Raw genomic sequence first — 13,698 nt, 5'->3', positions numbered from 1 at the left:
TGCTCCGGTTTCTAGCGATTCCGAATTTACTGTCCTTTTAAAGACTTGCATATATTGTCCTAATTGGAATTTTGAAATGACAAAATGCCACAGATCAATGTGCGGGCATATCTACCTCTCAAGTGGAACTGAAAACTCAGCATCTTACACAAAGAATAACTAACACACATTACGTTAACTTTTTTATTATTTTGTATTGTCCAAAGTGCTGAAAATTCAAACCACTGCAGGGTACATCACTCATTCCCATTTGGATTTGTAGTCATTCCCTATACAACACAACAGCCAGACACAACTACACATTGGAAAATCAAACATGGTGCCAAAAGACACCCCAACATATATTTTGTTGCACTTGAATAAGGTAACATAGTTCATAAGGTTGAAAAAAAGACCAAAGTCCATCAAGTTCAACCTATATACATATTGTGTCCCTACCGTGTTGATCCAGAGGAAGGCAAAAAACCCTTATGAAGCAGATGCCAATTGCCCCATACCAGGGGGAAAATTCCTTCCCGACTCCAAATATGGCAATCAGAATAAATCCCTGGATCAACGTTCTGTCCCTATTAATCTACTATCCATAACTTGTGATATTATTGCTTTCAAGAAACACGTCCAGGCTCCTTTTAAACTCTTTTATTGAGTTTACCATTACCACTTCCTCTGGCAGAGAGTTCCATAGTCTCACCGCTCTTACTGTAAAGAACCCCCGTCTGTGCTGGTGTAGAAACCTTCTTTCCTCCAGCCGTAGAGGATGTCCCCTTGTTATAGATACAGTCCTGGGTATAAATAGGTCCTGGGAGTGATTTCTGTACTGCCCCCTTATATATTTATACATAGTTATTAAGTCCCCCCTAAGCCGTCTTTTCTCCAAACTAAATAACCCTAATTCTGATAATCTTTCTGGGTACTGCAGTCCTTCCATTCCCCTTAGGTATTCCCTAACTATCCTAAAATCCTTCTTTTATTCTGCGGGTAATTCTAAATTCTTATATTCCCCGAAGCGGACGCCGGATAAGAACCAGTAGGTAACAATGTGACTGCTCACTATAATACATCGGTTCCGAGGAGCAGCGTTATTAAAAGATGAATCAATAAACATCAATAACGACAAGATGTTACAACTTACTGTGCCTTTTCTTTGCAGATTTCACAGGAATGAGGATGGTTATGGATTTTAGAATAGGGCAGGCTGTTTGGGGAACAAATGCCATAATACAACAGAAAATCCTATCAGATCTAACCAGCTGCTTCAATAATAATAATAATAATGATCCAATTCTTCAAATGCCTGTAGTGGATTCACTGCAGATGTTCTCTGGCAACTTAGTATTAGGCATCTATTTTTTTTAAACTTGGATTTTCAATGAGAAATCCCAGAATCTAATCTCTCCAATTCATCCAGCAAACCCCGCCAGCCATACAAGTGCTGGAAGCATCAGAAGCCTGCCGGCTGGGATTAGAGTTTATCCTACAAGGTTCATTTTCTCTGATAGTTTATAGCAATAACCTTCAAACTAATTGAAATGCATCAAACGTCAGCCGCGTTGCATTGTGAAAGCCCACCTTCTACAGAGAAAGCCCTTTCATTAGGTAAATGAAATCACGCTGTCATCCGTGCATTTTGTTGTAAAGCAGAGTAAACTTCATTTTCCAAGGACGGAATTGCATTTAAAGCATGGTGATCTTGAGTTGTGTGTCTTCATATTAATCATTTGGGTAACACAGAGTAGGGGAGTCTTTGGGGACACAGAAGGTTAAGGGGTCGATGTTAATGGACCTTTTAAAGACACTTCTTAAAATATTACGTGGCGCTTTACACTTTAATTAAATTATGTACTGAATTATACCATTAAAAAGACATTTTGATTACATCTATATGCTGTTGGCTACTTCCCAACTTTAAAATGTCCCAGGACAGTGGAGTCACTTAGATGACCCATGCAGCTTCGCTAGGTGGCAGCATGATTGTGTAAAATATATCCGAGGAAAAGGTTTTAGGAATATTTCACTTGGAAGAGTTAGGAATGGGCATACTCCTGGGTTTCACCTGGAGTCTCTGGGTTAAAAGCTGTTTTTGCTGGTCTCCGGGTCACTTTCCTCTTTGTCATGGAAGGGAAGCCCACAAAATCGTGTGGAAAGCCTTCCCAAAGGGCTGAAAGCTGCTATAGCTGCAAAACGGGACTAACTACATATTAATGTCTATGTATTTAAAATGTGAGGTCATAAAAGTCCCTGTAGGTATAATGGTCAGGGGTCACAATGCTTTTGCCCATATATATATATAATATGTCATACTCACCTGTGGTGGATCACGTCATCTACACTTTTTTGGCCCAATTTCCTATGCCATTTATACTTTTGTTAACCCTCCAAATCACATTAAAATCATATATTATTTAATCTCAAAAATATACTTTTTTTTTCTTCCAAAAAGAAATCAGATTAGAGAAGTGTTAGCAATGAAAAAAGTTTGCAATTCACAGTCAAGGCTAATCGCTGCATTGTGAGATCATGTTTTAATTTACTAATTAACAAATATGTGAAAGCGTGAAATTACTTTCCAAAAATATCACGCTATTTTAACACAACTAAACCCATTTTCAGAGTATTTCCTATTCTTATGTACCTATTTGTCCTATTTGACCTAAATACAAAATAGTAAAAAAGTAATAGACTGGAAAGTGTGGCAAAAAAAGATCATTTATTGTATGGTAGCCAGATTTTACTAATTTTGGCTACCAAGGGACCCCATTTGACTAAGGTCAGTTAAGTGGTGACATAATGGCTGATGATCCTTTAGCCAACCAAAACGTCCTTATAGTTATGTCCCAAAATCAGTTCAGTATTAATATAATATATTAAACTAAGGTGAGCTAGCCAACAAAGAAATATATGAGAGAGGAGAACTATTGTATAATATTACCGTGTGCCAGGGCTGTATCAACATTACTGCCGCCTTCACAATACATTTTTAATAAGCATTTACTTTTAGAAGAGAAAGAACCTTGGGGAAAAAAACTACGATAGCAAAAATGTTGGGTTTTTTGCTACTTAAATAATGGATCTTCTAATTGTCATCATGACTGGGCCCTTTATATCAAAATGTATAATGAGTTACAGCCCAATTTTGCCAGTAATGGTTTTGCAAATGGCTCCAACAGACCAGACAATGTATCCTGTTACGCAGGATGAAGCGGTCCAAGGACGCTTACCCTGTCTGCTCATAACAATAAATAATGGTTCTTTTTTGATAATTTCCTACAGTCGTCAAAGGCATCTGAATTTCCATCATCCCCTGTAATTTTTAATAATTAATGCTAGACTCTAAAAACTCCACTGCAGGCTTACGCCTTATTTCAACAGAAGTAAACTTATTTTTTTTATTTTTAACCCTAAATCTGTTGTTCTCCACAGAAGAGCCGTCCAGGACTGAAACAAATCACAAAGGGCATTTTGTAAGGTACGGACCATGAAAGTGGCATTGGAACAGCATGTGCCGAAAGCAATCACGCACAGACGGGAAGAGATTATGTTTGTGTTCGATCCCGCTGAGGGCAAAACCCCTGCTTTTATTTAATAAAGAAGGAAAACTCAGAGCTCGATATGAAACCTATAAAAGTCTCCCAATTTAGCACTTCCGTAGCCACTGATGTACTTATACGGGCCACCAAAGGTTCCTCTTGGCCAGAAGTTGGCAATTGTTTTGGTACAGACATGAAATGATACATTTATTTCCATGTTAAAACAATAAAACAATATGCTTTGTGGATTGAGATTCGTACGAAAACGAGGAAGGGCCCAACGCAACAAAAGAAAACAAAGCTGAAAGCTCAGAACTGTTTGAATTTTGTTTTCCGCGCTCATTTTCCATCACGCTCTCACATTCTCTCTCAATGTCTCCCTACCTACTCTGTCTCCTTTTTCACAGCTTCTTGTTCTCCGCTTCTTCTCCTTCTCTGTGTTCTCAGTATCAACGTTCTTTCTTCTCCAGAGATCTGCTTCCCCCAGCAATGTGTTGCGTTACCCCCGCCTTCTGGGCCACTTCTGCATCATGGTGGATCCTCAGCGCACACCATGGGGACGAACTCTCCCGCAGATTGGAGGAATAGGGAGAAGTTATCCCTGTGGTGTGTAGCGTGGCTCAGCGCTGATGTGGAAGTGGTCCAGAAGGCCACGGTAACACAGCGAATCACCAGGAGAAGCGGATCATGGAGCAGAAAGAAGAATGAGGAAGAGGAGAACAGGAAAGAAGAAGAATTGGCCACTCCGACATGATGAAACCTTTACCAACCTATCTTCATCGCAGTGGTGAAACGTAGAACAATATCGGGGAACACAACAATTACAGTGAGGCCACAAAGAGCCCTAAAGTTGGCCCTGCATCGCAAGTTACACACCTTTGATAACAGATTTTGTTGCCCGATATATACTATAAGTTGTAAGTACTTGTTCCAGTTTATAGTTGACAAAAAAATTTGTAACTCACAATCCAACAGACGCATAAAATTATTTTTAAAAACATATTTTTTAACTTTACAACAAAGTGGGCGATCTATACTATTTATAGTCTTTTTTTCTCAAAAACACGACACAGCAGATATAGAATTTCTTTCCTCTGACCCTACAGGCTTTCCAACTAGCTAAATGTTTCATTTGCATCCGGAAACGTTAGAAGTAGCAGCATTAGCAGTAGATAGTCTGGTCACTGTTGCTAAATAATAAAGCAGATGAGAAAACATATCCCAGTAATCACGAAAAAAGCAGTCAATGAGTTCCTGGACATCAGGAAATCTGAACTGAATGGGGGAAAAAGTTCAAAGGATGGAAGGAACACAATAGTCCATGCCATTAGATCAACCAATGCACAGGAACATAGAGTTTAAAGGAGTCTACCAATATAAACCCATATTTACACGGATAAGTAAAACAAAACACCAGGTTCCATGTTTTAAAGTCTAAGAAACATCCTCTATGACTTCACACATTCAATGAATGGTTGACCTGAGTACACGTACATGCAAACCATTGTACCCAGTCAACACCCCCCACAAAAAACGAGACCATGTCATCTTCTTCTTAGAAACCCTTACAATGTTAAATAAAAATTACTGGTGAGTCAATGGTAAATTATTATGGTGGTCTGGGACATTTATCGGACGTGTGATATAATGTTATATAACTTTTTCGGATTCTCTGAGACCGCACCATTCCAGAACAAGTGTGATCATGGCTTATGGGATCTGGGATAACTATAAATCAAAGTGATCGAATTAACTTTTGTTTAATTTGTGGCTATTGAGATAAAACCAAATTTTGCCCCCAAATCACTTTTTTATAGACCATAATGTCTTATGCTGCCTAAGCTCATCTTGCAGGGGCACCTCTGTCCCAGTTGTCTGACTGGTATAGTTACTGGTATAGTTATACGATATTAACTGGGAATATACACCCTCTGTCCCACAAGAGTGCAAGCAACATAATTATACATAGGAACCTCCCAAGGTAGGCTACCTGGAGCTCTCCCTCTTCTGGAAGACTGGCTTCATGAAGGGGAGGGGCTAACAATCGATGGAGGTTGGGATAGACATGTGTGGGTGGGGCTAGCCCCAGAAAGTCTTAAGTGGGCAAGGATGGGGTGTGACCAAACACCAATTCCCTGCCCAGAGAAAGAGACAAAAGAATGAGGGCTTTACCCGGAGACTCCAGGTTAAACCTAGACAATTCCCAGGTATGATCACAATGCTTGGAAAAAAGATACGTTTTTTTTTGCCATTATCCCAAACACCATGGCCTATGAAACACATGTGCATTTCCATCATACTGGCTTGACATATGACATAGACATTAGATCACATTAATTTACAGAGCACCATCAGATTCCATAGCTTTATTACAATACCCCTCACTGTAATAGCGAAATGGGGGGGGGTCAGTGAAAATGAATAACATTCAAACTGATTACATACAATTTTACAAAAAAATTAATGCAAGTTATGACATTCTGGTACAGAAAGAGAAGAGCCCTGCTCTTGTGAGCTTACAATCTCTCAAACATCCTTTCAGACATATTAAAAGTTTGGAGTTATCCGAATTCTTCTAGCAGCGGGCTGCATGCTCGCTATGTAATCTTCCATTCACAGATGGGGTTACAACAAGAACAGGACGCAACAAAAGCAATTTTGAGTCGCTCTTAAATATTTAATTAACCATTGAGGCAGCGGATTCACAAAGAATCACAGGAGGAGGGAAATACAAGCTCTTTAGGTTTAAATACTGATAGTTTCTCCAGTGTAACTAGTGGTCAAAACAACTTGGAAAACAGAGGCTGGTGACTGTTCAAAATATCCTACTGCTTCAATTGTCAAGACTGGTCTCCTGGTGTAAAACTCTAGAGACAGTCTATAGAGAGTTTAAGCTATAGATTTAATAAAAAAAAGGAGATATAGGGCTTGAGATTTAAAAAATGGGAAAACAATGCAAGGATTCAGCAAGCAGTGGTCCACACAACATACTACAGACGGGCGGCCACAGGTCAAAGGCTTTAGTTGACACAAGATAAAGAAAACACAAGCTTTATCCTTGCCACCAAACAGCTTGTCAGTGCCCCCAAACAGCCTGCCTGTGCCCCTGCCCACACCACTTACCCGCATGAGTGGTGTGTCTCCCTCCCTCCAGGCTGTGTGCAGACTGATCCAGCATGCTGGACGTGGATGTGATGTCACTTCCTGCACGCTGGATCAGTCAGACACAGCATGCAGGGAGAGAGATCAGCCAATCAGATGACGGCTACCCTCACCATTGTGCTAGCTGCGGGTATTACCCACACCTAGCGGCTTTAAAGGGAGTAGTTGTGAGTGCCGGGCTCGGTTGCAGTTGCGACTCCTGTGACCATGATTGTTACGTCCCTGTCCTTGCTTATCTTTATAATTCATAGTCTGCAAGAGGCAGCATACCATTACATGCTAATTCAAACTGGTCCCTCTGTGATAGAAGGTCCCTAGCCAGACCTTTTGGTACGAAGAAGGGTAATCACTTGCATCGGTTCCTATTACTGTACTATATAGATACAGTAGCTATGCAGATAAGTGGAACAGCCTCCCAGAAGAAGTGGCAGATGGTACAGTGAGGGAATTTACATATGCAATACATAGGCATAAACTTAACCAATAATTGATTAAAGTTCGAGTCTTTACAGCACAAAACATGTCCAAATAGTTCTTATCTGCAGTCAAATTCTGATTCTATAGAAAATGTCCATTTTACATACATTAGACAGTTCAGGGAGTGGCAGCGTACAGTCTGCTTTACACTCATGAGAGATCACAATACAGTCTAGCATTACGCTACAGAGGTTCTAGCACAGAACTTTAGCTGACACCTGTCTCTTCTAACGTTTCAACATTCCTTTTAAACGATGGAAAGCCTTTGCCAAGGGCAACAACGCAAATAACCGATGGTTTGTTTGTGAGGGTCACCGACACAGGACGAAGGCTAGAACGCTATTCTAACCCAAACTCAGATTCCTTAATCTACAATTTACAAAGAGCCGGCATAACAATATGCTGTGAAGCCCAAATGCATTGCCTTAGACTGTACTGATACTAACTCCCACCGCATTAGATCCTTCAGATCTTACCTTCCTCGGAGAAGTCAATAATCCCAAGAATGTGCAATAATTTAAGTGAGCTGAAGACCAAGAAGACAATGCCCAGAGTTTGGACCCCCTCTGACTGCCACACCTCCTCAAGTATCATTCTGGGCAGACACCTGAGGGTGCAGAGTGGTCACCAGCACCTTGTGCTTCACCATGCGCTGTCCAGCGGTGTGCAGCTTGTAAGTGGAGATACTTGCAGGAATGCGATCCCCTTACCCAGGGTTCCGCACAGCCTCCTTCAACATGCACCCCACATCCTATGTTATTAAATGTCCAGCCGCAAGTTGCACCTTGAGTAATCAGGAGCTGCTGGATGGATCTACTGTTCCCAGTGAGATTTTTGGAATCTTCTCACTTTTTTATCAATGATCAGTTCCTTTTATCTTTTCATTCACATTCCTGAGCTCCTTGGATACCCAGCCTGAGATCTTAATGGACAGTTAGGATGTTCTTCTGCTGAGTACCACTCTTTCCTCTGCCACCTGCGAAAGGCTGTGACCTGAGGCTGCTCACCTGTAGCATGTTGTACAGCCTATAAATCTCTAAAACCTTGCAAGCAATCCTCTGTGCTCCAAATATCTCTTATGATCTTCCGCATCTCCTTATTACTGCAATCAGTGGATTGTCCTTATTTTTCTTATTCCGCTGAAATATCTTGTCCTTTGTAAAGCACCTCATACCATATCATGTTCTAGGCTCATCAAATGTTTTCTTTCCATTGGCTCCTGAGTGGTCTGGAAAACATCCTTGGGACCTCAAAACGTCCAGAGTGATTGCAGGATGAAGGTCCTACCAGCACCTCCTCACCACCGCAACTTACTAAAAGCAGCTTTCAAGCTATTATGTGCTTCTGTGCAGCTACAGAACTTCATCCACAACTGCTTCTCACGCTGGAGATCTCAAGTAGCCGAAGCGCAGTCACTCATTAAAGAGCCCAGTATGTGGCTTCTGTTTCCCTAGAGTTGCCTGCTTTGTCTTGTGTGAGCTCCACTCCTCCCTGCTCGGGCTCTGCTGTCAGTGTTATGCAAAACTGGTCAAACAACTGATTTCTCCCTCGCAGCTCTATCTATCCAACAGTGTTTAAATTAGCTCATTTCTCAAGTGCTGGGGAAAAAAAAGGCATCAGCACCTTTTATATAGAACGATGTAATAACATGCAGTGGGGTTACAGCCGGGAGAACAGTAGTTCCCTATGACTTTTATTTAGACTAGCTAAAGAAGTCCTCATGCCTTGGGACTGTGGATTTGCTTTGTCTTCTGACATGGGAATTGGGTGAATGTGGCCGATAATGGTACTAAATGTCAAAACTTGGTGAGCAGACCCAGAAAGTATAGATGTTGCAATAAAATATAATAATAATAAATATAATAATAATAATCATAATAATGAAACAAATAATAATAATAAAACAATGTTGCCTTGGCTTGCAACAATGTATAACATTGTTCAGTCTATTATTTGCATGATTCCTTTATTCTCTTTTTGTTTTATATCCTCTAATAATCTTGAGTATACTGGCATTGTCTGTATTTGGGTACCGTGCTCCCAATGCGATAGCCAACTGACTTCTTAAGGTGTTGTAATCTGATGCACGGGTGCCCCATACATCGATTTGGGACCGATATGAACTCAAATTTCAGGATGGAAGTTTTTCCTTACTGAGAGGGTGGTGGATAAGTGGAACAGCTTTCAAGTGGCAGAGGTTAACACATTGAGGGACTTTAAACATGCATGGACTAAGCATGAGAGATCACAATACAGTCTAGCATTACGCTACAGAGGTTCTAGCACAGAACTTTAGCTGACACCTGTCTCTTCTAACGTTTCAACATTCCTTTTAAACGATGGAAAGCCTTTGCCAAGGGCAACAACGCAAATAACCGATGGTTTGTTTGTGAGGGTCACCGACACAGGACGAAGGCTAGAACGCTATTCTAACCCAAACTCAGATTCCTTAATCTACAATTTACAAAGAGCCGGCATAACAATATGCTGTGAAGCCCAAATGCATTGCCTTAGACTGTACTGATACTAACTCCCACCGCATTAGATCCTTCAGATCTTACCTTCCTCGGAGAAGTCAATAATCCCAAGAATGTGCAATAATTTAAGTGAGCTGAAGACCAAGAAGACAATGCCCAGAGTTTGGACCCCCTCTGACTGCCACACCTCCTCAAGTATCATTCTGGGCAGACACCTGAGGGTGCAGAGTGGTCACCAGCACCTTGTGCTTCACCATGCGCTGTCCAGCGGTGTGCAGCTTGTAAGTGGAGATACTTGCAGGAATGCGATCCCCTTACCCAGGGTTCCGCACAGCCTCCTTCAACATGCACCCCACATCCTATGTTATTAAATGTCCAGCCGCAAGTTGCACCTTGAGTAATCAGGAGCTGCTGGATGGATCTACTGTTCCCAGTGAGATTTTTGGAATCTTCTCACTTTTTTATCAATGATCAGTTCCTTTTATCTTTTCATTCACATTCCTGAGCTCCTTGGATACCCAGCCTGAGATCTTAATGGACAGTTAGGATGTTCTTCTGCTGAGTACCACTCTTTCCTCTGCCACCTGCGAAAGGCTGTGACCTGAGGCTGCTCACCTGTAGCATGTTGTACAGCCTATAAATCTCTAAAACCTTGCAAGCAATCCTCTGTGCTCCAAATATCTCTTATGATCTTCCGCATCTCCTTATTACTGCAATCAGTGGATTGTCCTTATTTTTCTTATTCCGCTGAAATATCTTGTCCTTTGTAAAGCACCTCATACCATATCATGTTCTAGGCTCATCAAATGTTTTCTTTCCATTGGCTCCTGAGTGGTCTGGAAAACATCCTTGGGACCTCAAAACGTCCAGAGTGATTGCAGGATGAAGGTCCTACCAGCACCTCCTCACCACCGCAACTTACTAAAAGCAGCTTTCAAGCTATTATGTGCTTCTGTGCAGCTACAGAACTTCATCCACAACTGCTTCTCACGCTGGAGATCTCAAGTAGCCGAAGCGCAGTCACTCATTAAAGAGCCCAGTATGTGGCTTCTGTTTCCCTAGAGTTGCCTGCTTTGTCTTGTGTGAGCTCCACTCCTCCCTGCTCGGGCTCTGCTGTCAGTGTTATGCAAAACTGGTCAAACAACTGATTTCTCCCTCGCAGCTCTATCTATCCAACAGTGTTTAAATTAGCTCATTTCTCAAGTGCTGGGGAAAAAAAAGGCATCAGCACCTTTTATATAGAACGATGTAATAACATGCAGTGGGGTTACAGCCGGGAGAACAGTAGTTCCCTATGACTTTTATTTAGACTAGCTAAAGAAGTCCTCATGCCTTGGGACTGTGGATTTGCTTTGTCTTCTGACATGGGAATTGGGTGAATGTGGCCGATAATGGTACTAAATGTCAAAACTTGGTGAGCAGACCCAGAAAGTATAGATGTTGCAATAAAATATAATAATAATAAATATAATAATAATAATCATAATAATGAAACAAATAATAATAATAAAACAATGTTGCCTTGGCTTGCAACAATGTATAACATTGTTCAGTCTATTATTTGCATGATTCCTTTATTCTCTTTTTGTTTTATATCCTCTAATAATCTTGAGTATACTGGCATTGTCTGTATTTGGGTACCGTGCTCCCAATGCGATAGCCAACTGACTTCTTAAGGTGTTGTAATCTGATGCACGGGTGCCCCATACATCGATTTGGGACCGATATGAACTCAAATTTCAGGATGGAAGTTTTTCCTTACTGAGAGGGTGGTGGATAAGTGGAACAGCTTTCAAGTGGCAGAGGTTAACACATTGAGGGACTTTAAACATGCATGGACTAAGCATAAAGCTAACCTAAATTTAAGATGAGACCAAGGACTAGTTAAGGCTTGAATCAGGAATAAAAATGGGCAGAAATTAAGTGAAAAAAAAGTATATATTTTTGGTAGTTTTAATTTAGGGCACACATGAAGCCCCTTCGCTCTGTGTCCTAATTCTTGTTCCAGATAAAATACAAGTTACAAAGATAAAAAAAAGTAAATGATAACCCTGAGGGAACTATGGATTCAGCTGCACGGCGCCTGGTGGTAGGAGGCGTATGATATCGGCTGAACACGCGTTTTATACCGATTAACGTACACTTTCGTCCACAGGATGGGTTTACTATAAAGAAATCTACAAGTTAAAATGTAATATGATAAAAATACACATGCATATAGCTCCCTTCTGCAGTCTGACATTTAGATAATGGCCTTAATAGCCTAGTGATGACATCATAAATGCCATACTCACCGCAGGTTCCTGACAGTGAGCAATTGAATTAAAAACCAATCCATTTTTAATAAAATACGTCATGGCATTTAAACCTATCTTATTTTTCCTGCGTCGTGTTATTAAAGGCGCATCACAAACCTCTCATGGAAATGATTTAGTGATATGACATCAGAGACAACCTTAACCCATCACATGCCAAGAGACCTGTTGCCTGATGTACGGTTTTGAATCGCTCTTCCTGGCCAAAGGGTTAAAACGATAAGTTCCTTTGAATGTCATAAAACCATTACGGAGCAAAACAGCTCTTAGAGGAAAATGGCATTTAGCTGTTGATTTCAGCTACAAATGTAGCCGTGACCACAAATAATTAGTGGAAAGCACTTTCTGTCAACAAGTCCTTGGCTAATTTCCTTGTGATGTCATCTCTTTCTGTGTGTGCTATTAGGGGTGCATTAATATGAAATCACATTTCTGCTACAGAATGTGTATTTTGTTTATGCAGAGGGTGGTAGATAAGCGGAACAGCCTCCCAGCGGATGTGCAGAGTGGCTTTTATCTGCCGTCACCTTTTGTGTATCATTGTTTACTGGTATAATTATCTTAGAGGTATTCAGTTTAAGGGACCACCTTGGAGAAACCCATCAGTGCTGTTCCTATAGTCAGGATGGGCCAGGTTGTATTCACAATTTGGCACATCTCTACACAAATGTAGGGTTTTAGGTTCCTTACCTACCAGCCTTCACATCCAATTATCGATCATTTTAAGGCATGAAATGTAAGGAAGTTTTATTTAGAGGGTGGTAGATAAGTGGAACAGCTTCCCAGCAGGAGTGGCAGGAGCTAATACAGTTAGGAAATGCAAACAAGCATTAGATAGGCATATCAAAGCCAAGACTGATTAAGGTTTGGGTGTTGACCCGGAGAAGCACCTGGTGAGTTCCCAGGTAGGTTCATTATGAAGGGCCAACGGTTGCAAGCTTCCCTAGCATTAAGGATTTAGCTGGCCCTGGATAATGTATTGCTGAATCAGTGCCATTCCTTCAAAGTCTCCTCACCCATTGAATTATGCATTATACAGGGCCAGCTCAGACCTTCTTGTTGGAGAAACCTGCTAGCGTTGGTCCTTTATAATGAATAGTGAAGAGAGGGAGTCGAAATCAAACTCTCCCTTTAGTGAATAGACACTGGGGCGGTTTGGAGGCTCAGAAGAAGCCCAAAGAGATAAAGACCTTGAGGGACGAAGCATTTAAAGTTCCGTTTTAATTTCAGAGTCATCACTTATTTGCGAAACGATAATTTCCTGGAAGACACAGAACTTCACTTTAGGGATCAGCTAACAGAATTCAGACGGCGCTTTTGTTATCGGCATCGGCCTGCGATGTTTACCGCGTTTAATTGGAAGACTTGTAAGGAATTATTTTGCACGTTGAACGAAGGGTGTCTGAGTAATCGATTACAAGTGAGAACTTCTGCCGCGGAAGATTCCATCCCCGTAGATATTTTTAACCAAAGACACACATAAAGACCATAGAAATTAGAATCTGATAATGATGTCATAAAAGATCATATATGCTGGTAATTCAACAATATTGCCCAGTTATGTAAATGCAAAGCAATGTTTTTTTCATGGAAAATGTATATCTATAGTAACGCTTCTGCCATATTAAGGTTTTAGTAAATTATAATGCGGCTGTGAATGTACCGAGGGGATGCAGCTTAAATATTTTAAATTTACCAATTTTAATTTTACTAAACAGCTCCCTACCCTGTCGTACTACC

At 40.9% G+C, this 13,698-nt stretch overlaps 1 protein-coding gene across 3 annotated transcripts in view; it reads right to left on the bottom strand.

Annotated features, from left to right (window-relative positions):
- KCNIP2 (potassium voltage-gated channel interacting protein 2) overlaps nucleotides 1-13,698 on the bottom strand; it is a 170,782-nt gene that overhangs the window by 27,766 nt on the left and 129,318 nt on the right. Inside the window, exon 1 of one of the 3 annotated variants that reach the window (XM_053449840.1) lies at nucleotides 7,643-8,769. The exons of the other annotated variants lie outside the window; for them this stretch is intronic. Coding sequence (XP_053305815.1) covers nucleotides 7,643-7,760 — 118 coding nt within the window. The 5' untranslated portion in view covers nucleotides 7,761-8,769. Of the gene's footprint in view, nucleotides 1-7,642; nucleotides 8,770-13,698 lie in introns of those variants that run through there. 3 annotated transcript variants of the gene reach the window in all.

This window comes from Spea bombifrons, chromosome 11 (assembly GCF_027358695.1).
Source record: "Spea bombifrons isolate aSpeBom1 chromosome 11, aSpeBom1.2.pri, whole genome shotgun sequence".
In the NCBI taxonomy this organism is placed as follows: domain Eukaryota; kingdom Metazoa; phylum Chordata; class Amphibia; order Anura; family Pelobatidae; genus Spea; species Spea bombifrons.
This window is presented reverse-complemented; position numbering and strand designations above follow the sequence as displayed.